This window comes from Molothrus ater, chromosome 28, assembly GCF_012460135.2.
Source record: "Molothrus ater isolate BHLD 08-10-18 breed brown headed cowbird chromosome 28, BPBGC_Mater_1.1, whole genome shotgun sequence".
NCBI lineage: Eukaryota > Metazoa > Chordata > Aves > Passeriformes > Icteridae > Molothrus > Molothrus ater.
Genome location: NC_050505.2, coordinates 1,449,337 through 1,474,221, shown reverse-complemented (window position 1 = coordinate 1,474,221; position 24,885 = coordinate 1,449,337). Strand labels below are relative to the sequence as shown.

General features: G+C 45.7%; 1 protein-coding gene across 2 annotated transcripts in view; it reads left to right on the top strand.

The window, feature by feature from the left end:
* The window catches only part of PPP3CC (protein phosphatase 3 catalytic subunit gamma), a 49,520-nt gene that overhangs the window by 9,699 nt on the left and 14,936 nt on the right, over positions 1-24,885 (top strand). For both annotated transcript variants that reach the window (XM_036396649.2, XM_036396648.2), the window contains exons 2-6: positions 9,841-10,038; positions 12,262-12,386; positions 20,101-20,212; positions 22,502-22,647; positions 24,240-24,379. In XM_036396649.2, the coding sequence (XP_036252542.1) occupies positions 9,841-10,038; positions 12,262-12,386; positions 20,101-20,212; positions 22,502-22,647; positions 24,240-24,379 (721 nt within the window). The remainder of the gene's footprint in view (positions 1-9,840; positions 10,039-12,261; positions 12,387-20,100; positions 20,213-22,501; positions 22,648-24,239; positions 24,380-24,885) is intronic.

The following is a 24,885-nucleotide window of genomic DNA, read 5'->3' as shown; positions in this document are numbered from 1 at the left end:
GATTTGGAGCCTCTTGCACAGCCCAGGTTTCTGTGGGAGCCCTGAGCAGGGCCAGGGCTGTGCTCTGGTTGTGTTTGCATTTCCATACCCGGAGCTGTCACCTGCTTCTTTTAGCCTTAAATGCACCTGGCTCCTGCTCAGCCCCAGGGCCTGCCAGCTTCTCCCAAGGTGGCCTCAAATTTGGGGTGTTTTTCCTGGGAGCTGATGAGGCAGGGACTCAGATTTGCTGCTGGGAATGGCTCCATTGCTCCCTCCCAGCTCTGCTTTGGGCTGACTCTGACTGTGCCCTTCGAAGAAATCATTCATTCAGCTCCTACAATGCAGGTATTTTTAGGGTTATTGTGAGGAGATAATTCTGGTTGTCCTACAAAAAGGAATCTGTGGCTCCAGGTGAGGATCAGAGGCAGCTCTCCAAACCAGAAGCACACTGGGAGTTCTGGATGAAACTGGGACGTTAGAAACTCCATCCATCCCAAAGAGCTCCTGGTCCAGAGGAATTCACATAACCCCAAATCTTGTGGGTTTTCTTCAGCACTTCCAGAGTTCTGCTTCTCAGCCCTGGAAGTTTTTATTTCCCCTCTATTTGGGAGTCTCTGGAGCTTCTGAAATATGGAGGTTCCTTCCCCAGAGCAAATAAGAATGATTGGAACATGCAAAAATTTGGGGGAAAACAGATGGGAATGGCAATAATAATAATAATAATAATAATAATAATAATAATAATAATAATAATAATAATAATAATAATAATAATAATAATAATAATAAATCTATAATATATAGTATATATTTTATTTATAATATATTATATTTATATATATTTATATATTTATAATATATATTATATCTATTTATAATTTATTATTATATATTATTATATATTATTATATATTATTATATATATTATATATATAATACTATATCTATAATATATATTATATATTTTATTTATAATATATATTATATTTATAATATATATTATATTTTTATATATATTATATATTTATAATATATATTATATATATTTATTAATAGTAATTATTATTATTATTATTATTATTATTATTATTATTATTATTACTACTACTACTATTATTATTATTATTACTATTACTATTACTATTATTCCTGGCTCTTGCTGCTTTTATACAAGAAGTTGTTTACTTCATTTGGAGATTTTTCTTTGACATTAATGTTTCTTTTAATAAGGGAGAAGTTAATTATTTCCTCAGGTGGGAGGTGATGAAGCTCCATTTTTATTTTTATTTTTTTCCACAGAGTTCCTGCAGCTGGAACGAACAGTTCTGTGCCATGGCAGGCTCAGGCTGCCTGTGCCAGCCCTGGAAAATGACACAGATTATTTGGCAGGGCTTGATCCAAGCTTGGAAAAATCAGGATATCAAGCACATACACCTGGTTCTGCAGGTTCTCACCTCAGGGGAGGAAAAAACCTCCCAGAAACCAGGGTGGGGATTCTTAAAGCAAAGACAATTTTGTGTTTAAGGACCAGAAATTCACGTGGTTTAATCATTTTGGGAAGAAGAAAGATTATTGCAAGGAAAATAGGGTGGTTGCTGATAAATAGGGTGGTCAGGCATTGGGAGGTGCTGGAATTCCCATCCCTGGAGGTTTCTGAGGAATGCTCTGAGCTGGGGACCGGTCACAGATGGGAACTGATGACCTTGGGGGGTTTTCCAAGCTGGATAATTCTGGCATTCCACATCACCCAGCTGCTGAGATCCAGCCTGTCCTTGCTTTTGCCTGGATCTGGGATGGAGCAGCAGGAAAAGCAGGAGCGCTGCTGGAGTGACAGTGACATCCATCCCTTGCCTCCAAGGGTTTGTTCCCCGTTAGTGACTCTGAAAGCTGAAAATTCACCTTTTTCCCAGCAAAAAAAAAGCCATTTCTGAGGCCTTTCTGTGCTGGATTTCTCCACATTATTCCCCCTGAGCCAGCTCTGTGTGAGCCCTGGACACAGCTTTGAATAGATGAATGTAGGTTAGGTGTGAATGGGAATAAAATCTGGGATAAAAATAACGTTGGGCTCTTTGGAAATTGGGAAAGAGGAAAAAAAAAAAACAAACCCCACCTTGCTGTGCCCAGCTCAGCCCTGGAGCTGCTTCTCCCTCCCTTTCACAGGGGGTTTGGGTGGCTCCTGCTGGACTTTCCCTGGCAATGTTTTTACCTTTACCAGCCCATTCAACCTCCTTAGTGTCCAAATCCTTTTGGCTTTTGCCCCAAAATGTGCTTTTTTTTTGCTCCAAATTTCATCTCTCACCATCTGCTGTGTGCTGAGGAGCAAGCAGTGAAGGGGGCTTTGTTGGGATTCTCTCCCAGATGTGCACCAGGAGCTGCAGGGAAACCTCTCTCTGCTTTGTTTTTGTGAATTTTGCACCCTGTGGGGTTATTTTGGGGGGGATTGAGGGGATCCCTTTCCCCTGCAGCGTTTGGCCAGCGCTGCCGCTCCAGGCACGGAGCTCCTGCTCCTTTTTCAGTAATGAATCCCTGCAGCCAGCCCAGGGACTCTGGGATGTATAAACAATCATTTGTGGATCACTCTGTGTTCTCTGCCTGGAGCTGGGCATGGGGCAGCCCTGCTGAAGCTGAATTTTAAGTGCATTTTTAAGGACTGAGGTAGGGAGGAATGGGATTTTTTTTTTCCCTCTGGGATTTTTATCTGGCACTGAGGGATGAGCACTGCTGGTGGTGGAAAAAGCAGATTTTTCCCAAATTCTCCCATCCTTAACTATCCATGTCCTCTCAGAGTGTTGCAAATACCCCCTTGCTTGTGGCCTGGCAAATAAAATCCATATTAACTTGGCAGGAAATGGAATCTTGCCCTGGAGTCCAGCAAAGAGATCCCTTTGATTTTCCTTTTAATTTCCTTTTCGTTTTCCCTTGGGCACACCTGACCTTTTAATCCATTTCACACCTCAATCTTCTCTTGCTTTTGTGTCCTTTTGTCGTGGATTGGCCCTCAGCAGGGTCCTGCTGGTGGAGCAGGAATTGCCTTTTCCTCACCCTGGGTTTGGATGCCCTTGGTGGATTTACAAACCCCAGAGCTGCAGATTTCACTGTTCAAACAAGCCTGGGTGCAACCCCTGGGTTGGTGTGCAAAGGGAAGGTGGCACAGAGGTCACAGGGTTGAACTCTTGGAGTGTTGGGAGTGGTTTTTTCCCTAATTTTCATTAATTATTTGGGAGCTGGCTGTGAGGATGAGCTTAACCCACTGTCTGGGCATTCCAGGACCAACCATGGAACTGCAGTGAGAGCAGCAATGGATTTGAGCTGAAAGAGGGAAAATGTAGGGTGGGTGTAGAGAAGGAATTCTGGAATTCTTCCCTGGGAGGGTGGGCAGGGGCTGGGATGGAATTCCCAGAGGAGCTGTGGCTGCTCTGGAGCCCTGCAAGTGTCCCTGGAAGGGACAGGGCTTGGAGCAACCTGGGCTGGTGGAAGCTCCTTCCATCCCAAGCCATTCCACAACTCTGATTTCTTTTTTTTCTTTTTTTTTTTTTTGGTGAGATAAGGACTTATCTCCTCGTTTTTCAGATAGGAGCAGGAACTGGGTGAGTCTCTCCACCCTTCTCAATGGCCTGGAGGTACAAAATTCCAGGTCAGGTTGCTCTGAGGGCTGAACCTGCTGTTGGAAAGCCCTGCCTGGCTGCAGGAGCATCCTCTTCCTCCTGGCTGAGAGAATGGAGCATGGATAAAGAGAAAATTGAGATTTTTAATTAAACTGGGGTGGTTGAAACCCTGGCAGAGCCAAGGAGGAGCCGGCTCCTGGTCGTGCCCAGCTCCTTGTGGGAGTGGAGCTGTGCAAAGCCAAGGAGGGAACTTACATAAAAGTTCTTGGCTGAAGCCTCAGATTTGATCTTGCATAACTTTGCTCGCTGGGGCTACCAGGAAAAGGCAAAGCCAGGAGCTTCCTGTGCATCTCTGGGTGGGCACTGCTGTCCTGGGGTCACATCCCGTCCTTGCTGAGCTCTCCAGCCCCACCTCTGGGGCTTCTCACTCCCTTGCTGTGGCTCCAGAGGTGTTGGCCATGCTTGAGGGCTGGGGAATGTGGAGGTGAATGGTTTCTGTTTCTTCTCTTCCTTGTAAGTCATTTGCCCTCCAAGTGCTCCCTGGCTCCCTTTGGAGTCAGATGCCAGAACCACCACAAGGTTTGTAGCACTTAAAAATCATTTTCCAGCCTCTCAGTGTCCCAAAAAATCCCTCATTCCACGTCCTGGACTTGCATTTCCACCTTTTTTCCTTCCTTTTGCCCTCCCTCATCCCAGCTCATCCTGTTGGTGCCAGCCCCACATCTTCCCTCATTTCCTCCCACAGCACTGCCAGCCCTACAGTGACCCAGAGGGGAAAAATCCTGCAGAATTATTTATAATTATTTATTCATCCATCTCCAGAGGGTTTTTTTTTTTCCTTTTGGAGCAGAGCTGAGCAGTGGATGCAGAAAAAGCCCTGCTCCAGCCTGTGTGGGTTGAAGCAGGTCTGGTTTAATTGTCAGCTTGGTGGGGAATGCTCTGGAGAGTTCCAGGCACGTGGGACACAGAGCACAACTTCCAAAGGGATCCATGAAAGTGGGGCCACCTCGTTGCAGGCACCAGCTCCCCTTTCATCAGAGCCACTCCTGCAGTTCCTGTGATTTGAAAATTGATGTTCAGCTGTAGAGAATCTCTTGTGCAGTTTCCTCTTGGGGGTTTTCAGGGTAAATTGCTGCTGGATTTGCATTTAAAAGGGAGCCGTGGCACTGCTCTTCTCCCTGTGTTATTTGGCCAGCTCTATGCTGGAAAATTCAAAATTCAATATTTTAGTGTAGCACTGGGGATCCTTCAGCTTGGAAGAGAGCTCCAGGATCACCAGGTTCAAGCTGTGCCCAGTCCCCACCCTGTCCCCAGCCCAGAGCACTGAGTGCCACCTCCAGGTGTTCCTTGGACACCCCCAGGGATGGGGACTCCAAACCTCCCTGGGCAATCCCTTCCTGTATTTAACAGCCCTTTTTTAACAGCCCTTTCCAGGAAGGAATTCCTGCTGATGTCACCTGGCATGGCCTGAGGCCGTTCCCTCTGCTCCTGTCCCTGTTCCCTGGGATAAGATCCCAAATCCCCCCGGCTGTGCCCTCCTGGCAGGAGCTGTGCAGAGCCACAAGGGCCCCCTGAGCCTCCTTTGCTCCAGGCTCAGCCCCTTCCCAGCTCCCTCAGCCCCTCCTGGTGTCCCAAACCCTTCCCCAGCTCTGTTCCCTTCCCCTATTCACTCTCAGTGAGCTCCCAGAACTGGACCCAGCCCTCGAGGTGTGGCCTCACCAGTCCTTGGTGGCTGCTGGTTGAGGACAGGGCTTTGATTTGCATCCCAGGTATTGTCCTGGGTGTGAGAAATGCTCCTCACTTCTCATAGTTTAGGAAGGTTTATTAAACCTTATCAAAAATACAGCACTGTGCCATGTGCTCAGCCCCTTCACAATGGAGATTTTCCCTTTTTAACCCTTTAACCCCTCCCAAAGTTCTGTCCATCAGCCCCTTCTTGGCTGTCCAGTGGTGGAGATCTCTGCCTCAAATCCTGACTGGAGCTCAGGTGTTCCAACCCCAGCTGTCCCTTGATAACCACACAAGGGGTACAACAGAACTATAAATCTATAAAACTTTTCTTAACCTCTATACATGAGCTGTGCAGAGCCACAAGATTCCCCCTGAGCTCCTTTTCTCCAGCCCCTTCCCAGATCCCTCAGCCCCTCCTGCTGTCCCAAACCCTTCCCCAGCTCTGTTCCCTTCCCTGATTCACTCTCAGTGAGCTCCCAGAAGTGGGCACAGCCCTCAAGGTGTGGCCTCATCAGTCCTTGGTGGCTGCTGGGTGAGGACAGGGCTTTGATTTGCATCCCAGGTATTGTCCTGGGTGTGAGAAATGCTCCTCACTTCTCATACTTTAGGAAGGTTTTTTAAACCTTATCAAAACTACAACAGAAAACTGAATAAAGAAAAAAGGTTATGGCATTTTCCCCACCATGTGCTCAGCCCCTCACAATGGAGGTTTTTCCCTTTTTAACCCTTTAACCCCTCCCAAAGTTCTGTCCATCAGCCCCTTCATGGCTGTCCAGTGGTGGAGATCTCTGCCTCAAATCCTGACTGGAGCTCAGGTGTTCCAACCCCAGCTGTCCCTTGATAACCACACAAGGGGTACAACAGAACTATAACTCTATAAAACTTTTCTTAACCTGTATACATGAGATTTGTCCATTAATTGTGAGAGTCAATCATCTCATTACTCACCTATCACACTGGGACTGTGAATCTGCCTGCCACACTCCCAGGATGGTGCAAAGATGGTTCATGACCCAGTGGCTGAGGGGCTCTTTGCTCACAGAGGCTTTTGGAGGTGCTTGCTCACACCCAGACTAGCACCACCATCATTAAAATCCCCCTGAAATCCCCACTGCATTCCAGATTTTGGGATATTTTGGGGGATGCTGTGTCCAGCTGCCCCCATCCCTACAGACAGCAGAGCTTGCAGCACTTTGTGGGGCAGGTTTGTGCCTTTTCCCCAGTGCTGGGAGGGTGATGCTGCTCCCTGTGGGGTCTGCACTGGGATGAGAGGCTTTTCCTGGGGCTTTTCTGGAGCATCCCAAAGCCAAGCCCATCCCAGCATCTCCTCCTCGTCCCAAAGCCAAGCCCATCCCAGCATCTCCTCCTCATCCCAAAGCCCATCCCAGCATCTCCTCCTCATCCCAAAGCCCATCCCAGCATCTCCTCTTTATCCCAAAGCCAAACCCATCCCAGCATCTCCTCCTCATCCCAAAGCCCATCCCAGCATCTCCTCTTCATCCCAAAGCCCATCCCAGCATCTCCTCTTCATCCCAAAGCCCATCCCAGCATCTCCTCATCCCAAAGCCCATCCCAGCATCTCCTCTTTATCCCAAAGCCCATCCCAGCATCTCCTCCTCATCCCAAAGCCCATCCCAGCATCTCCTTTTCCTCCCAAAGCCCATCCCAGCATCTCCTCTTCATCCCAAAGCCCATCCCAGCATCTCCTCCTCATCCCAAAGCCCATCCCAGCATCTCCTCTTCATCCCAAAGCCCATCCCAGCATCTCCTCCTCATCCCAAAGCCCATCCCAGCATCTCCTCCTCATCCCAAAGCCCATCCCAGCATCTCCTCCTCATCCCAAAGCCCATCCCAGCATCTCCTCCTCATCCCAGCTGAATCATTCTGATCATTCTGGTCCTGCCATGGCCAGGGGATGCTGAAGGAACTGACCCCAGAGGGTGAGGAATTCCTGCTTTTACTGATTTAGGGAGGATTTGAAAGGATCCCTGGGATGATTCCCATCTCTCCATGGATTGCAGGAGCTGCTGGCAGCCAGGCCACACACTTGGGGTTTTATTCCCAGTTCTTCCCAAACATCCAGGCCCTCCTTCCTGGAATTAATTTTAATTCAAGATACTCTACAGCCATTAATTACACCAGGGTTATACGTGCTCCCATCTTTTTCAAATTAGCCCAGCCTGGAAGAAGGGAGATGAGGAATTCAGATTTTTACTGAAAACACTGATTTTTGGTCTGTTTTTTTTTTTACTTAATTTCTGCTAGAGGTCACCTTTCCCCACACCATCCTATTCCCTACCATGAAATGATGATTGCTATTATTATTCCTAATAATAGCAATAATAATAACAATATAGCAGTTTTGATGGGGTATTTTCCATCCAGAATTAAAAACTTACGGAACATGCTGCAAATAGCTGAGGCCTTAACTTACCTTAAATACTGGATTCCATCAGGATTTCCAATTTCTAAGCTTGGGGTGAAACTTTTTGAGGTATTGGGGCAGAGAAGGGCAAATTCTGCTTTTTGGGGGTGAAGCTTTATGAGGTGTTGGGGTGAAGAGGAGCAAATTCTGCTTTTTGAGGGTGAAGATTTTCAAGGTACTGGGGTGAAGAGGAGCAAATTCTGCTTTTTGAGGGTGAAGATTTTTGAGGTATTGGGGTGAAGAGGAACAAATTCTGCTTTTTGAGGGTGAAGCTTTTTGAGGTATTGGGGCAGAGAAGGGCAAATTCTGCTTTTTGAGGGTGAAGAGGAACAAATTCTGCTTTTTGAGGGTGAAGATTTTTGAGGTATTAGGGTGAAGAGGAACAAATTCTGCTTTTTGAGGGTGAAGCTTTTTGAGGTATTGGGGCAGAGTCCTAATATCCAACCTCTTGGTCTCTTCCACCTGGCAGAAGCAGAGGACACAGTCTCAAGCTACATCAGGGAAGGTATAGGTTGGATATTAGGAAAAAAACAATTTACCAAAAGAATAATAAAGCACTGGAATGCTCTTCCCAGGGAGTGGTAGAATCACCATCTCTGGATGTGTTTAAAAGCCTGGACATGGCATGCTGGAGCAATGGCAGAAGATGAAGGGGCTGAATCTTAGCAGGGTTAATCCCAGGTTTATTTCAGGAGCTCTGTGGAGCCCCTACAACCTCAGGGGGGTTCTGCTGAGAGCCCCCAGAGAGGTGCCAAGGTTACATTTAAAGGGAGGTGGAAATTTGAAATAGAGAACATTTTACTAACCAATAAGTGAATTTATGGGGTGGATACTGGGGCATGGACATTTAGGACAATGTGTGGGGTAACACTTGGGGGGTGACCCCTGGCTGATCCCTCGAGGTCCTGGAGTGAAAGTTCTGGGTGGAGGGGATGGGATGGTGAGTGACTGACAGAGAGCCAGGGTGGGGATTTGGGGATGATCTCAGCAAAGGAGAGGGATTGCACAGGTAGAGGGAGGGGACACAGTCTGGGGTAAAGCATTTGGGACAAATACTGGGATACAAAACAAAACTGTGACAAAGTATTGCAAAATATAAAAACACTACAACACTGGGGTGCTGGGCCTCAGCTCAGCCTGCAGAGCCAATCCTGGCCTGCCTGGGGTGACTATAATAGGTGAATTTATGGGATGGATACTGGGGAATGGACATTTAGGACAATGGGGTAACACTTGGGGCGTGACCCCTGGCTGATCACTCGAGGTCCTGGAGTGAAAGTTCTGGGTGGAGGGGATGGGATGGTGAGTGACTGACAGAGAGCCAGGGTGGGGATTTGGGGATGATTTTAGTGCAGGAGAGGGATTGCACAGGTAGATCAAGGGGGTACAATCTGGGCTAGAAATCAAAACTATGACAAAGTATAAAACACTGCAGCTCTGGGGTGCTGGGCCTCAGCTCAGCCTGCAGAGCCCACCTGGCCTGCCTGGGGTGACAAACCAGTAAGTGAATTTAAGGGATGGATACTGGGGCATGCACATTTAGGACATTAGTTCTGGATGGAGGGGATGGGATGGTGAGTGACTGACTGAGAGCCAGGGTGGGGATTTGGGGATGATCTCAGCAAAGGAGAGGGATTGCACAGGTAGAGGGAGGGGACACAATCTGGGGTAAAGCATTTGGGAAAAATACTGGGATACAAAACAAAACTATGACAAAGTATAAAAGCACTGCACAACACTGGGGTGCTGGGCCTCAGCTCAGCGTGCAGAGCCAATCCTGGCCTGCCTGGGGTGACCATAATAAGTGAATTTAAGGGATGGATACTGGGGCATGGACATTTAGGACAGCGTGTGGCGTAACACCTGGGGGGTGACCCCTGGCTGATCACTCAATGTATATCAACCCTGGCTAATCTCAGCAAAGGAGAGGGATTATTTGGGGAAAATAAGGGGATACAAAGACAAAACCATTCTAAACCATAAAACCACTGCTACAACAATAAACCTCTGATGGTTGTGGATTAATTCTCCTCAGAGAAGCAAAGCCTGTCATTCCCTCTCCCTGAGAAGCTGACTCCTTGCCTTGCCTTGCCTTTGCAGCTGTCCCATTCCCTCCCACGCAGAGGCTCACTCTGAAGGAGGTGTTTGAGGATGGCAAACCGAGGCTCGACGTCCTCAAGAGCCACTTGGTGAAGGAGGGGAGGCTGGAGGAGGACGCGGCGCTGAAAATCATCAACGACGGCGCCGCCATCCTGAGGCACGAGAAAACCATGATCGAGGTGGAGGCTCCAATCACAGGTCAGAGCTCCTGGGTGTGGAAAGTGCAGATTGGATGGCTCTACACAGATAAACCTGTTATCTTTGAGGTATTGGGGCAGAGAAGGGCAAATTCTGCTTTTGGGGGGTGAAGATTTTCGCGGTATTGGGGGAAGAGGAGCAAATTCTGCTTTTTGAGGGTGAAGATTTTCGAGGTACTGGGGTGAAGAGGAGCAAATTCTGCTTTTTGAGGGTGAAGATTTTCGAGGTATTGGGGTGAAGAGGAGCAAATTCTACTTTTTGAGGGTGAAGCTTTTTGAGGTATTGGGGTGAAGAGGAACAAATTCTGCTTTTTGAGGGTGAAGCTTTTTGAGGTATTGGGGTGAAGAGGAACAAATTCTGCTTTTTGGGGGTGAAGCTTTTTGAGGTATTGGGGCAGAGAAGGGCAAATTCTGCTTTTTAAGGGTGAAGAGGAACAAATTCTGCTTTTTGGGGGTGAAGATTTTTGAGGTATTGGGGTGAAGAGGAACAAATTCTGCTTTTTGAGGGTGAAGATTTTCGAGGTATTGGGGTGAAGAGGAACAAATTCTGCTTTTTTGGGGGTGAAGATTTTCAAGGTATTGGGGTGAAGATGAACAAATTCTGCTTTTTGAGGGTGAAGAGGAACAAATTCTGCTATTTGGGGGTGAAGCTTTTTGAGGTATTGGGGTGAAGAGGAGCAAATTCTGCTTTTTGAGGGTGAAGCTTTTCGAGGTATTGGGGCAGAGTCCTAATATCCAACCTCTTGGTCTCTTCCACCTGGCAGAAGCAGAGGACACAGTCTCAAGCTACATCAAGGGAAGGTATAGGGTGGATATTAGTAAAAAAAAAATTTACCAAAAGAATAATAAAGCACTGGAATGCTCTTCCCAGGGAGTGGTAGAATCACCATCTCTGGATGTGTTTAAAAGCCTGGACATGGCATGCTGGAACAATGGCAGAAGATGAAGGGGCTGAATCTTAGCAGGGCTTAATCCCAAGTTTATTTCAGGAGCTTTATTTTATTTCAGGAGTTTATTTTATTTATGTGTTGTGTTGTATTGATTAGTAGTGCTGTATTAACGTTTTAATAGGATGGTCAAGGTAATTTTGTAGTTAAAATGGAACTTTTGTGGTTAAAATAGAAACTGTGGATGTGGGGTATTTTTTTAAAGAAAGGAATGAGGTACTCATACCAAGATAGCAGCCACAGGACACCTGAATCTTTCAGAGAAAGAGAATTTATTGCTCCATTATCAAAAGAAATGAACTTCTTCCCACCTTGCTCACGTTAGGATTCAGAGGAAGAAGCTGACACTGCCCAGCCAGAATCCTGTGTTTGAATGGAATTTATGCATCATGGATGGGGTGTATGAATATGCAACAGGCTGTTGCTTTAAGGGTTAATCCTCTGTTAATGTGGGTTCCTTTTCAGGCTTATTTTGCCCAGAAAGAGGTACCTGGACTATCCCTAACTCTTTGTTTTTATTCCTAATCTCAATTGTTCATATTTTTATTACTCTAATTATACTACTATTTTTATAACCATTTAACTTTTAAAATTTTAAAAACAAGTGATTGGCGTTTTTCACATAGGAATGTGCTCCCTGTTGACGGAGTGACAAAACTGTCTTTTGACCTCTTAAAAAAGGAAATAAGCTCAGAATTTTCTCTCCTCAGTCAGGTGAAAAGACATCTCATAGGTTTGGAGGACTTCACCTCAAACTTAAGGATAGCCAATTAGACAGGAGCCAAAAAGTCCCACCTGAGCAATTCACTAGAAAAATAAGAGAACAAAGGAATGAATTGATTTTGTGAGGTGTTTACCAGGGGCAAGGACCTCTTGCACCTGGCTGGGTTTTTCTCTGCAAAGAGTTTTTGTTATTTTGCCTTTTATTAAAACCTCTTTATTTCCAACACTACCCCAGAAGCCATCCTGCTGATTTTGTGCCTTCTGAGGCAGCTGAGCTATCCTGGGTGTGAAATAGATCCCCAAGAGCTTGTGAGACCTGGAGAGGAGACCCATATTCCACTAGAGCTCACGGCTCAATTCCTGAATAACAACCTGGATAACCCCAGCAGGTTTTTTTGCCCTGTTCCTTCCACCCCCAAGGTTTTTTAACTCAGCTCAGCTCTCACAAGGGAGGATTTTGCCGGTGCTCGCTCTGCTCCTCGCTGCTGCCGTGACCTTGCTTTTCTTAGCGTGGTAATTCTGTCCTTTCTTTTGTGCTGTTTTTGCTCTCCCAGTGTGTGGTGACATCCATGGGCAGTTCTTTGACCTGATGAAGCTGTTTGAAGTGGGAGGATCACCCAATAACACCCGCTACCTCTTCCTGGGGGACTACGTGGACAGAGGCTACTTCAGTATAGAGGTGACCATTGGGGCTGCTGGGGCTGAAGGAACCCAAAGTGTTGAACCTTGGTTAAAGTAGAGCTCAGTCAGTTAAAACCAGCTCAAAATCACTTCAAATTCACCTCAGAATCAGTAAAATGCAGCTCAGAATCAGTAAAATTCACCTCAGAATCAGTTCAAATTCACCTCAGAATCAGTTCAAATTCACCTCAGAATCAGTAAAATTCACCTCAGAATCAGCTCAAATGCAGCTCAGAATCAGAAAATTCACCTCAGAATCAGTAAAATTCACCTCAGAATCAGTAAAATTCACCTCAGAATCAGTAAAATGCAGCTCAGAATCAGTAAAATGCAGCTCAGAATCAGTAAAATTCACCTCAGAATCAGTTCAAATTCACCTCAGAATCAGTTCAAATTCACCTCAGAATCAGTAAAATTCACCTCAGAATCAGCTCAAATGCAGCTCAGAATCAGAAAATTCACCTCAGAATCAGTAAAATTCATCTCAGAATCAGTAAAATGCAGCTCAGAATCAGCTCAAATGCAGCTCAGAATCAGAAAATTCACCTCAGAATCAGTAAAATTCATCTCAGAATCAGTAAAATGCAGCTCAGAATCAGTAAAATGCAGCTCAGATTCTGTAAAATACACCTCAAAATCAGTTCAATTCAGCTCAGAATCAGTAAAATTCAGCTCAGAATCAGTTCAAATGCAGCTCAAAATCAGTAAAATTCATCTCAGAATCAGTAAAATGCAGCTCAAAATCAGTTCAAGTTTAGCTCAGAATCAGTAAAATGCAGCTCAGAATCAGTTGAAATTCAGCTCAGAATCAGTAAAATACAGCTCAAATTCTGTAAAATACACCTCAGAATCAGTTCAAATTCAATGCAGCTCAAAATCAGTTCAAATTTAGCTCAGAATCAATTAAATGCAGCTCAGAATCAGTAAAATAGAAATTCTGTAAAATACACCTCAGAATCAGTTCAAATGCAGCTCAAAATCAGTTCAAGTTTAGCTCAGAACCAATTAAATGCGGCTCCAAATCAATAAAATTCAAATCAGAATCAGTTCAAATGCAGCTCAGTAAAATTCAGCTAAAATCAGTTAAAACCAGCTCAAGATCATTAAAATTCAGCTCAGAATCAATTAAATGCTGCTCAGAATCAGTAAAATGCAGGTCTAAATCAGTAAAATTCAGCACAATAAAACACAGCTCAGAATCAATTAAATACACCTCAGAATCAGTAAAATATGGCTCAAAACCAGTAAAATTCAGCTTAGAATCAATTAAATACAGCTTGGAATCAATTAAATACACCTCAGAATCAGTAAAATATGGCTCAAAACCAGTAAAATTCAGCTTAGAATCAATTAAATGCAGCTTGGAATCAGTTCAAATGCAGCACAATAAAATACAGCTCAGAATCAATGAAATACAGCTCCAAATCAGTCAAATTCAGCCCAGAATGAGATCAAATCCAGCTCAGAATCAGCCCAAACACCAACCCCAGATCTCTCCTGCTGGATTTCCCCTCCAGTGGAGTTCTGCATGGGGTGAAGGCAATGCTGATAACTCCCAGTGTGATTTTGGGCAGGGAAATGATGTCCCCATCTTTGGATCCTCAGGCAGGGACAGTGAAGTGGCAGTGATGGGGTTAAAGCCTGACCTCTGCCTTCTGGGGTGCTTTTAATGTCACTTGGGGCTGTCACTCAGGGACAGGAGAGGGACATTTGATGGTGCTGGTGCAGGCCACAGGATCCTGTGGGTTCTGGAGGGTGGGATTGAAGGCACTTGAGGTGGGTGCTCATGTTTGGACTTAGGTGTTTGTTATCTTTTATCAGTGAAACAGTCCCACAGCTCAGAGTTTTGTAGCTTTTTATTAGTAAGGCACAAAATGGCTAACTGTTCTTTTAAGACTGAACTATTTAATTAAGAAATGACACTTAGATTCTTTTCCTTTTGAACTTAATAACTGATCTTTGGAAGCTTGTAATGTGGACTTTTCTAATTACAAAATATCACCCAAACCCATGAAGAAGAAGGAAGAAGAAGGTAAAGAAGAACAACCTGTCTTTGCCCTAAAACCTCTGTCCTGCTTTATATTTATTTCTATATTCTAAAATTCTTAAGTTTTCTACTCTGTGATATCACACACTTTTAACTAACTACACATCCATAATCTCAGTGCTATCAATTAATTTTGGAAGTCTCTTAAGTCAAATTTTAAACTTTCAGCACAGAAAGTTTAAAATTCTCAGTATCCAGGGTTCCAGCAGGATCCCAGCAAGCAGCAAGAAGGAAATGTTGGAAAAGCTGCACAGTTCAGGATGGAGCAGGAGGAGAAAGAGCCACGAGCCTGAGTCAGTGCTTCCCTCTGAAAACCTTGGAATAGGGTCAGGAGAGAGGAGCAGGAGTCACCTGGAGTTTGCAGCTCCCTGGGATTCCATGCCCAAGAAACTGGGAGTACAAAGGATGGAGTGGAGCCCCCAGGCTGCTGCTGGCTCAGTGCAGAGCTGGGATGGGACAGGAAGGGACAGCTCTTAGCAAATGCCACAAATCCCAAGGGATTGCAGCCAGCTGGATTCACAGAGACAGGGCTGAGTGGAAGTGGAGCACTTCTCCCAGTTGGAAGCAATGTAAGGAAAAGCTTTTGGGGGAGCAGGGGCCTGAAATGTGGCAGAAATCAGCTGGAATAACAGAGGGAGTGATTCCTCTTGGAAAAAAGAGGCTGCAGGAACAGCTGAGCCTCTGGCTCTGCAGAGGAATCTTGGGAAGGAGCTGTCAGGGATGAGTGCAAGGGGTTCTTTGAAGGATTCTGCAGAGGATTTAGGGAGAGCAGGGCTGACAGCTTGAGCTCCAGCAGCCCCTGGCTCCCTTCCAGCCCCAGGCTCTGGAATCCTGACAGGGAGCCAAGGTGTGACGAGGAGCAGGGACAGAGGAGGCAGAGCTGGGGCTGCTGGGATCTCTGGGCTTTGGGGTGCTGCTGGCAGGAGGAGCCCCCAGGGAGGAAAGGGAAGGACACATCCCACTGTTCCTCTGGATGGCTCAGCTGGGTTTGCAGTGTTCACCTGGAAAAGGGATTAAATCCCAGAACAGCAGCTCCTTCTGAGAGAAAAGGTGGATTTTTTTTTGATTTTTTATTTTTGAGCCTTCAAATGAGAGGTGTTGGGCCCTGTGTCTGTGTATGGATTGTGTGGATCCAGGGTGGAAAAGTCCTGCTCCCACTCTCTGCTCTTAGCCCAGGATTGATCTGACATGGAGCTTTTACTCTCAGATCTCCAGAAGTGCGGGGGATCAGCACCTTTATCTCTCCATGCTGGGACCATCACAAAATCATGGAATGGTTTGGCTTGGAAAGAACCTTAAATCCCATCCTGTTCCAGCCCTGGGCAGGGACACCTTCCACTATCCCAGGTTGCTCTAAGCCCTGGCCAACCTGGCCTTGGATGAGGAACTCTTCCCAATATCCCATCTAAATCCCCTTTTAGTTCAAATCCCCCTTGTCCTCTCTGCCTGTGATAATATGGAAGAATTCCAAGAGGATGTATGGCCTTGGAGAACTGAGGTGGTGGGACAGAAATCTTTTATTTGCTGCTGCTTTTTCCTCTCCTCTCTCCCTTTCCCCTGCCAGAGATTCCCCCTGGAAAATCCCTCTGATCCCACAGCTCAGGGTGGGCTTTGATGGGCACAGCAAACACACTCCAAACATCAGGATAAGGCAGAATCCAGAAGTTTTCATCCCCATATCCTTCTCCCTTCCACCTACTGTTTTTTTTTTACTGGGAAATTCCCCAATGAGGGCAGGAATGATGAATCTGACTCCATGTTCTCAGAAGGCTAATTTATTACTTTATAATATTATATTAAAGAATACCAGATTATACTAAAGAATACAGAAAGGACACTTACTAAATGTTTAAAAGATAATAATGAAAACTTGTGACTCTACAGAATTTTTAACACAGCTTGGCCCTGATTGGCCAAAGAGTCAAAACAGCTCCCAGCAGAATCCAATGGAACAATCACCTGTGGGTAAACAATCTCCAAACACATTCCACAGGAGCAAAACACAGGAGAAGTAAATGACATAAGAATTGTTTTCCTTTTCTCTGAGGCTTCTCAGCTTCCCAGGAGAAAAATCCTGGGTGAAGGGATTTTTTTAGAGAATGTGATTGCCACACACCCACTGTGCTGGAAGAGATTCCCACCTGAATGCACAAAATCTGCTTTCTGTAATGAAACAACAGCAGGTTTGGAGTATCCCAGATGGGCAAACATCCAGGTTTTCCCTGTGGTGTGACCTCTGGGAAGGTTTGGAGCAGTAGCAGCAGCCTCATGAGTCACCACACCAAGCTGGGCATTCATGGGGAGATGATCTGAGCAGCTGGGGCTGTCCTGGGCAGAGCCAGGCCTTGGGATCCCTGTGGATTCCTTCCAGCTCAGGATATTCCACAGTTCCATAACTGTGACCTTTTAACAGAATGAAACAGGAGGGCAGGGTTTAATTGCAGGAAACGATGCCAGACTGGGGGCCAAGGAGGTGTAAGGGCCAAATTTCCCTTCCAGGTGCTCCCTGTGGCTCCAGGTGTTTGGTTGTCCAGGTACAAGGAGGAATTTGTGGCTCAGACAAAACCTTTGAAAGCCCCAGCCCCTCCCCAAGCCTCTCAGTTCATCAGCTCAGCTGGATATCAGCAACAAATCATTCAACAAATTCTTGCTGGGCCTCTGGCTTAGGGAAATTCTCATTTAAAAACATGAATTCCCAGTATAATGAGGCCACAGAGAGTGGATTGGTTGATGGTTTGGTGTTTTTTTTTTTTATTTAAAGAAAAGAATTGTGAGGGGAGAGGGGAGGGAAGAAGCGTGTGAAAGCTGGAATGCTGCTGGAAGGGGACTCTGGGAAGGGTTTGCTGGCCACAGATCCCAGCTCCAGAGTGCAGGGCTCACAGGCAGCATGGAAATCAGGATGAACTCCCTGATTTCCCATGGAAATCCCCCCATTGGGAGCTGCTGATGAGGCAGGGCCCTGCTGAAGGATTCCCAGTGGGAAAAATGCTTCTTTCATTCAGCTTTTAGTGCCAAATCCCAGAATGGCACAAGAGAGGTCTGTGCTCGTGGTAGGGAAGGATCATCTCAGTCCACAAAGCTGGAATACAATGAACAGAATGATTTTGTTAAATTAGAAAGTGAATTGTTATGGCCAGGAACAGAATCCATGGAAAGAGGGAATTTATCAGGAAAAGTGGTGTGATAATGGCATGCACCTTTCCAGGCCAGTTCTTCCAATCCAGTTATGATGGGACACGTGATTGCTGTCTAATTATGGAATTATATGTTAATCTTGATTTAATGCACTTTTTATCCAGAATAATATTAAAGAGATCCAGAGTAACATAAAAGAGACCCAGAGTAACATAAAAGAGATCCAGAATAACATAAAAGAGATCCAGAATAACATAAAAGAGATCCAGTCAGCCCTGTGAAGTGGGAGTGAAGGTGGATTTGTGGGCTGGATTTGGGAGTTTTGCCTCTGTTCCCACTCTGGCAAGCTCTGTGTGTAAAAGTTCCTTACAAATGCCAGGTTTGGGGAATGGTGAGAGAGGTCATGGTGGGAGCAGGTTTGGCACCAGCCCCTCTTGCATTTTTGGGGTTGCAAGTCCCAATTCCTCTTGGAATTCCCTCCCTGTGTCCTGCTGAGTTTTCACTTTCCAAGTGGATCAAAGCCTTGGCTTTGGGATTCACACAGAGAGGCAGAGTAAGGAGAGAAGGAGATTATTTAAGATGATTTAAACCCAAAAAGCTGTGACTGCCTGGATTTGCTCCTTGGCTGTTGCAAACAGGCAGGAATCAATTCCTGGAAAAGGGATCTTTGCAAAACACCAGGAAGAATCCGAGGCATGCAAGTGTAGAAACTCCCTCATTCCTCATTCCAGCCCCTCTGGAGCCCTCGAGGGCTCTCCAATGTCCTTTACTCTGTGTCCTCCTGGTACCTGGCAGTCCCCACATCCTTGGGAAGTGCCTCCTGCCACAGGGAATGGTCTCTCTCCATGTCCCTGCTGTGTCCAGGAAGAATTGTGGTGCCAAATTCAACCCCATTTCACTTTAAGCCCCTTCAAATGTGTTTTAAAAATCTCTCTTCTGCAGGCTGCCAACCCTCCATGCATCCCAAACCCTCCCCTATTGATGCTGCATCTCTGCCTTGCTTTGATGCCAGGGCTGCTTCTTCCTCCAAGTCATTTGGTTCATTTATAGCAGCCTCAGAGCTCTCCTGCCAGCCCAGAAAAGTGACATTTCTCTTGCAAGCACAGGGAGGTTAAAGCTTTAAATCCCAGAATAATTATAAATGGTTTTGTTGAGAGCATTCCTCCTGGTAACAGATGCAATAAAACATGATTTTGCTACTGGCCTTGGCCCCGTTCTCTTTTGGAATTCCCAATTAATCAAGTTGTTAATGTGGGCTTGAATTCCAAGTGAGACACAGGCAGTGCTTTACAGCTCCTCAGGGTTTTTGGGATCAGCTGGGATGATTCATGCAGAGCTTACCTTGCAGGTTCAGTGCTTCAACACCACCAGATCTAAGCTGGCTGTGCTGGGAACCATTTGGGAACTGCTTCAGTTGGGTTCTGGTTGTTCCCAGCTGGTTCCTGGGGATCTGTGCCCCAGTTTGGGGATTTTGGAGGGTTCAGTGCTTCAACAGGTTCAGTGTTTCAGCACCACCAGATCTAAGCTGGCTGTGCTGGGAACCATTTGGGAACTGCTTCAGTTGGGTTCTGGTTGTTCCCAGCTGCTTCCTGGGGATCTGTGCCCCAGATGGGGAATTTTGGAGGGTGTAAAACACACTTGGTGGTGGTTCCTGTTTCCCAGGCGTGTTCTGCAGCCTGTCAGCCTGCAGGGTAAGCTCCTCTTAGAGCCTTTAATCCAGCTCCTGGAGCTTGCTGTCCCTATGGATTGTCCTTCCAGCACTCCACAGCAAGGAGGGAAATGTGATAACACTTCCCAGTGTGAGATAACAGCTCTGCTGCTGTCAGCCCGAGCACACCGGGCTGAGTGAGCCCTCCCAGCCCTTCCCTCAGGCTTTTTTTGGGAAGCCAGCATGAAATATTTCTGCTCCAAACCCCATTTCAGCCTGACTTTGGTCTGTGCCTCATCAAAGGCGCCGTTTTGCAGGTGCTGCCGCTCGCAGAGGGGATGTGGAAAGCCCTTTTCAAAGCCAGAGAGCTTTGCTAAGCTAAGCTTGTTTTTTGGGCTCAGCTTTTCCTGTTTTGAGCTTGAACTTCACATGACTGTAGCATAAGCAGAAAAACCAGTGGGGGGGGGAATCAGTGGGGAAGGTGAAGTTGAATTTTCCGGGTGTTTTGTGGACAAATGTCTGTGCCTGCTCCTCTCGCTGGTCTCCATCCCAGTGGAACATCTGGAGCAAACAGCTGCTTCTGCTTTGCTGCTCTACAAAAGGGTTTTTTTTTTCCTTTGGTTTGTGCTGGAAGCAAAGCTGCTCCCACCCAGCCCCGAGCTGTTTTCTGTTGGCCACGACCTCATTTGTCACTTCTCCAAGCCAGCCCTAATATAGAGAAATCCCGGTGGCTTTTCCCCACTTGGCCAGGAGAAGATCCACTGCCCATTATGGAGCTGGGTTCCACTTTGGGTGTCTTCCCAGAACCTCTTAGTGCAGTCTGAGGCTGATGAGTACCCTGGGAAAGGATTTTATGACATGGCCTGTTTGCCTCTCTTGCAGTGCGTGCTGTATTTATGGAGTTTAAAGATAAATCATCCCAAAACGTTGTTCCTCCTTCGAGGGAACCACGAGTGCAGGCACCTCACAGAATACTTCACCTTCAAGCAGGAATGTAAGTATCAGCAGTGGGAGAAGGATTTGAATCCATTTAAATAATACATTTTAAAATATATTTTTTTAAAAAAAAGGTGTTGTGAGAAGGCGTGGGCTTCAATTTTTGTGCCTCTGAGTGGCATCAGAGCTGTAAAAACCTGTTGTCTTGTTTTCCTGCTCTTCTGCTATAAAAAATACCCCAAACCCCAAATCTTTAAGTTCTGCTAAGCACCAAATGTGGCCTTTTGCTTTCAAAGCCTGAGTGTGGATGGAAGAAATGGGAACACTTCTGTCCTGATGAGCCAGGCACACACATCCTCCCCTCCCTGACTTCCAGCCCCAGCAACATGTAATCAGTGCCAAAAGCCTTCCAGCTCCAGATTGTGCAGCTGGGATCAGTGATTGGAGCTGGAATGGGGGAAGGATTTGCTCCTCCCTGTTTGCACTGGGGAGGATCATTTACCTTTCAAATGGTTTTTTCAGTGAAAAGATGGGTTTGTGCACAGCATTTGAATGTTTTTCAAGCAGTGCTGAGGAAAGGTCAGGGAATGATGGGTGTCTGTCATTCCAAGGAATAAAAGAGGTGGAGAACTCAATGCAAAGCTCCTTTAGGGAATTCTTGCTCAAGGACCCGACCTCCAGAGATAATTCTGGGCAAGGCCACAAATCCAATCTTTATCCCATCAGCTCTGGGTGCTGGTGGATGGGGGAAGGCTCAGAGGGGATGAGTCCCTGTTCTGTTAACTCAGGAATGAGCTGGAAAACACCTCCCAGCTCTGTGCTGGAAGCTGTGCCCCTCACCTGCACACAGGTGAGCTCCTGCTGAGCTGGGCCCAGTCTGAACCAGGTGCTGGGGTTGGGTTTTTTCCTTTGGAAAACAGGAGGTGCTGCTTTTCCCTTTCCCTGAGGATATTTCTGAGCAGATTTGAGCCTTGGTGTAAGAGCCAAACTGCTTTGGAAAGGCTGTGATTGATGTATGGGAACATCTTCTTCCCCTCTGCTGGGGTGAGGAATCACTGGAATTGTCATCCCTGGAAGATCCATTCCTGTGGGCAAATCCTGCCTCCCAGGACCTGTGGAAAAGCAATTCCTGCCCCCATGGCTGTGTGATGCTGCTGTGCCAAATTCAGCAGCCAGGATGAGTCTGGAGGTGCAGCAGGGCTGTGGGGAGTGATGGGGGGGCTCCAGCATCCCAAATTTATTACATGATCCCAGTTTTCATGATGTGGGAACACCTCATCTCCTTTGTGCTGATCTCAGTGCAGGTATTCTGGAAAACAAATTGAAGGGACATGAATATTGTCCAATTCCAGATTAAAAAAAACCTTTTACACACCCAACACTTATTTTCCAAATACCCAGGTGCAGCGTTTTAATCTAAATCAGTATTTTCACAAATGCACAGGTGCAGAGTTAATTCCAGGTACAGAGTTGAATCTAAATCAGTATTTTCACCAATACACAGGTGATTTTAAATCAGTATTTTCACAAATGCACAGGTGCAGAGTTTTAATCTAAATCAGCATTTTCAGGAATACACAGGTGCAGAGTTGATTTTAAATCAGTATTTTCATGAATACACAGGTGCAAAGTTTGATTCTAAATCAGTATTTTCACCAATACACAGGTGATTTTAAATCAGTATTTTCACCAATACACAAGTGCAGAATTTGATTCCAAATCAGTATTTTCACAAATGCCCAGGTGCAGAGTTAATTCCAGGTACAGAGTTGAATCTAAATCAGTATTTTCACCAATACACAGGTGATTTTAAATCAGTATTTTTGCCAATACACAAGTGCAGAGTTGATTCCAAATCAGTATTTTCAGGAATACACAGGTGCAGAGTTTAATTCTAAATCAGCATTTTCAAGAATACACAGGTGCAAAGTTTAAATCTAAATCAGTATTTTCACCAATACACAGGTGATTTTAAATCAGCATTTTCAAGAATACACAGGTGCAAAGTTTGATTCCAAATCAGCATTTTTACAAACACACAGGTGCAGAGTTGATTCTAAATCAATATTTTCACAAATACACTGCTGATTCTAAATCAGTATTTTCACAAATACACAGGTACAGAGTTCATTTTAAAGTAGCATTTTCAGGAATACACAGGTGCAAAGTTTTAATCTAAATAAATATTTTCACCAATACGCTGCTGATTTTAAAGCAGTATTTTCACTACCAGGTGCAAAGTTTGATCTGTGAGCCATTTTGATTTTGGAACTGGGTTCCTGGAGTTTATTGATCAGTTTATTGATCACTTGAGGTGATCAGAGCTTGATTGGATTCCTCCCTGCAGGTCGAATCAAGTACTCGGAGCGAGTGTACGACGCGTGCATGGACACCTTCGACTGTCTTCCTCTTGCTGCCCTCCTCAACCAGCAATTCCTGTGTGTCCACGGGGGCCTGTCTCCAGAAATCACGTGTCTAGATGACATTAGGAAAGTAAGTCAGCTCCAGGAGCTTTTCCCTTCCCTCCCAGTTCCCCATGGGGGTCACTCCTGTGTGGATTTGCGGCTGGGATGGGTGGGAATTTGTGGGAATCCATAAAATCAGAGGGTTTTGAGAAAGCTAAAAAAGACAGGCCTCAGAAACAACAGAACTGTGATTAGAGCTAAGCAGTAGCCATGAGATTGGTCAGCAGAAAAATTATGTAAAAAGTCGAAAAGTAAAAGCAAATAGAACAATGGCCTGTGTATTAATGCTTGTCTAAAATAAATCCATAAGCTACAAAAAAGTTTATCTAACAAGATATTAGGAAGTTGTAAGCTTAATAACAGAGCTCTGTGCATTGTGTTTTAAGACTTACAAGCAGGTATTGTATTCAAAATAAGCAAACATTGTTTTAACCAAAGGTACCTGTGCTTATAGTGGTTGGGTAGAACTACTGTCAGTGTGCTTTTGCTTGGTGTGAATGGTCAAAAAACTTTTAAAGTGAGTTGTAACATTGAGTTCTTTGTCTGCTGCCTAAAATGTGAGCTGATAAATCCTCCCATTGTCATAACCAAGTAATGAGACTGATGCTGGAAAATAAAACAGCTTGAGAGGTGTCCCACAGCAGCCCCATCCCACTGGTGATTTGTACTGTCTTGGTTGGGAAAGCCAGGTGTCTGCTAAGGAAGGCAGGAGTGTCCCTGAAATGGAAAATGCAAACCCCCTCTCTGAATTGCTATAAATTTTAAATTAAGGGGCTCTCAAGCAAAAATATGGGAGCAGGAATAACAGTTCTTTATTAGGGAAGAAAATAAAAGGATAAAATCAACAATGCAGTGAACTAAACCGACAGTGCCAGAGTCAGAACCCAGCCTGACACCCTGTGGGTCAGGCTGTGGGCAGCAGAACCATTGGAATTGTGGCTCAGCCCTCCTGCAGTGCCAGGGCTGGTTCTGCTGGAGCAGGGATCCTGGAGAAGGGTGGAGTCTCTTCCTCTGAAGATCCAGGGGAAGGAGAGGCAGCTGCTGCTCCTCTGGGGAATGCAGTGGGGAAGCCGTGCTGGTGTTCCAGAATCTCCAGATTATATCCAGGTAGGAATGCTTGGCTGGTGTTCCAGAATCTCCAGATTATATCCAGGTAGGAATGCTTGGCTGGTGTTCCAGAATCTCCAGATTCTATCCAGGTAGGAATGCTTGGCTGGTGTTCCAGAATCTCCAGATTATATCCAGGTAGGAATGCTTGGCTGGTGTTCCAGAATCTCCAGATTATATCCGGGTAGGAATGCTTGGCTGGTGTTCCAGAATCTCCAGATTATATCCGGGTAGGAATGCTTGGCTCCTCCCTCTGGGCTCACATCTCCCAATGGGATGCTGCAGTTCTTATCAGCCATGCAGGGACATTCAATGGCCTCTTATCAGCAGATGTCTCCCCAGAGGGAGGAGTGGCTGTGGAAGAGATCAGGAAAACTGCCCAATTAACAGAAGCCAGCTGCCATCCAGATGGTAAATAGAGCACAACTTGCTTGGCAATCCAGGACATGCACACAGCCCCCAGCTAAGAGGAATCCTGGCCCAGCTCCTGCTGATGTTGTGTCCCCTCTCCAGTTAGACAGGTTCAAGGAGCCTCCAGCCTTTGGTCCGATGTGTGACCTGCTGTGGTCGGATCCCTCCGAGGATTACGGCAACGAGAAAACCCTGGAGCATTTTGCCCACAACACTGTCCGAGGCTGCTCCTATTTCTACAGGTGAGGGGTGTTCAGGGGGCATTTCTTTCTCCTCACACTAAAATCACTGCTCAGGCCACTCTGTGGGGCTTTGCAGTCTACATGAAATTCTCCTCCCTTGGCTCTGATATACAAATTCTTGTTTGTTTTTTGCTTCTTTGAGTATTGAGCTGTCTTTGGATAAGGTTAAATATTGAGCTGTCTTTGGCTATTGAGCTGTCTTTGGATAAGTTTAAATATTGAGCTGTCTTTGGCTATTGAGCTGTCTTTGGATAAATTTGCTATGTCAGGGAAGGTATAGGATGGATTTTAAGAAAAAATTTTTCACCAAAAGAATAATAAAGCACTGGAATGCTCTTCCCAGGGAGGTGGTGGAATCACCATCTCTGAGTGTGTTTAAAAGCAGACTGGACATGGCACTTGGTGCTATAGCCTGGTTGAGGTGTGAGGGCACAGGTTGGACTCAATGATCTTAGAGATCTCTTCCAACCTCATCATTCTGTGATTCTGTGAATATTGAGCTATCT